Source organism: Stomoxys calcitrans, chromosome 1 (genome assembly GCF_963082655.1).
Source record: "Stomoxys calcitrans chromosome 1, idStoCalc2.1, whole genome shotgun sequence".
NCBI lineage: Eukaryota > Metazoa > Arthropoda > Insecta > Diptera > Muscidae > Stomoxys > Stomoxys calcitrans.
In genome coordinates this window covers 45,982,823-45,984,728 of record NC_081552.1, presented here as the reverse complement: position 1 = coordinate 45,984,728, position 1,906 = coordinate 45,982,823, and the positions used below count along the sequence as shown (strand labels likewise).

The 1,906-nt window shown below is 36.8% G+C and overlaps 1 protein-coding gene across 1 annotated transcript; it reads left to right on the top strand.

Annotated features, from left to right (window-relative positions):
* Positions 1–915: 915 nt before the first annotated feature.
* On the top strand, positions 916–1,347 carry LOC131995817 (uncharacterized). The gene is made up of 2 exons (XM_059364959.1): positions 916–1,137; positions 1,192–1,347. Exons 1-2 carry the CDS (start codon positions 916–918, stop codon positions 1,345–1,347), a joined length of 378 nt encoding a protein of 125 aa, XP_059220942.1.
* The last annotated feature ends 559 nt before the right edge of the window (positions 1,348–1,906 follow it).

Sequence of the window (1,906 nt, the reverse complement as noted above, 5' to 3'; positions counted from 1 at the left end):
TTATTGTCCGATGTCGCCGAAATTTGGAACAGTGAGTTAAGTTAAGCCCATTGATATACTTCTGCAATATCGCACAGATCGGTTCAGATTTGGATATAGCTGCCATATAGACCGGTTTCTAGGTTTTAGGTTTTGGGGCCATAAAAGACGCATTTATTGTCCGATGTCGCTGAAATTTGACACAGTGAGTTTGGTTAGGCTCATCGACGTCCTTCTAAAATTTTCCCCAGATCGGTCCAGATTTGCATATAGCTTGCATACAGACCGATCTCTCGATTAAGGGTTTTGGGCCCATAAAAGAGGCATTTATTGTCCGATTTCGCCGAAATTTGGGACAGTGCTTTGTGTTAGGCTTTTCGACATGTTTGTGCAACTTGGCCCAAATCGGTCCAGATTTGGATATAGCTGCCATGGAGACCGATATCTCGATTTAAAGTCTTGGCCCCATAAAAGGCGCATTTATACATTTACATTTAGCTTTCTATCGAAAATAATTACATTCTGTCTTCAATTAAATTTAACCGCTTAAAAGTGATTATGATATTTATAAATATATAAGAAGATTTCATGTATTCTACATAAAGCCGGAAGCATTCATTTATACAGTTCCATTCATGTGTATCAAAGTTTTGGCCAACTCATTGTTTGGTTTAGTGCTCTCTCAGTTTTCTATCAGTTAGGAACAATGCTGGCAGCCAAAATTGCAATAATTGCAATGACCTTGTTCACTGTACCATTATTCAAAGATTCGATTGAGGTTATCTATTAACTTGGGCAAAGTTGCTATATGTTTATTGTTATTATATCATATTTCAGATATCTGCCAAAACTGTCAAATACACATGGTCGGCAACTTCAGTCAATGAGCCTTATGTTCGTCAATATCTATGCAAAATTTATGGTAGAAACAATACCATGGACTTATTTATTCGTGTTGGACGTTTGCTGCCTTCTAGCGTTAAAGTACAAGTTATAGTTTCGCCAGTCGATTCGAGATTGCCAAAGATTTTACAAACTGATCTGAATTTGTGTGAATTATTGGGAAAGTCTCGAGTTCGTAATGCTGGATTTTTGAGCCCTTGGTTGAGAAAGATATTGCATAAAAATGTTTTTCCCCAAGGTTGTCCAATCAGAGAGGTGGGAGAGTGTAAGCAAGTGAAACTTCTTAAAATAAGTTTTGCATATTTTTAGGGCAATTATTCATGGAGAAACTTAAATCTGGACGATTTGACAATACCTTCTTTCATTCCCAATAGCAAATATGATGTTAATGCTCTTGCTTATTTTGGAGATAAGTCTTTTCAAACACCTGTTTGCAATCTTTCATTACAAGTGAAAATCGAATAAGTTTTAGTAGTGATTATTTTGTTTAGGATCTCAATTGATCTTTATTTAATAAATCTATACCTTCTTATATATAACAAGTAAAAGCGTGCTAGGTTCGGCCGGGCCGAATCTTACATACCCTTCACCATGGATCGCATTTGCCGAGTTCTTCTCCCGGCATCTCTTCTCAGGCAAAGAAGGATATAAGAAAAGATTTGCTTTGCTATTATTTTATTATTATTTTATTACATGTTGAAGACCTGTGTAAAATGTCAGACAATTCGAATAAGAATTGCGCCCTTTGGGGGCTCAAAAAGTAAAATAGAGAGATCGATTTATATGGGAGCTGTATCGGGCTATAGACCGATTCAGACCATAATAAACACGTATGGTAATGGTCATGAGAGGATCCGTCGTACAAAATTTCATGCGCACTCTAGAGGCTCAAGAAGTCAAGACCCAAGATCGGTTTATATGGCAGGTATATCAGGTTATGGACCGATGTAAACAATACTTGGCACAGTTGTTGGATATTATAACAAAACACTTCGTGCAAAATTTTATCCCAATTGGTTAAGAA

Coding starts and splice junctions, on each gene's coding strand:
- LOC131995817 (XM_059364959.1), top strand. CDS start 916: ATGGACTTATTTATTCGTGTTGGACGTTTGCTGCCTTCTAGCGTTAAA. Junction 1,138..1,191: donor AAGGTTGTCCAATCAGAGAG/GTGGGAGAGTGT, acceptor GCATATTTTTAG/GGCAATTATTCATGGAGAAA.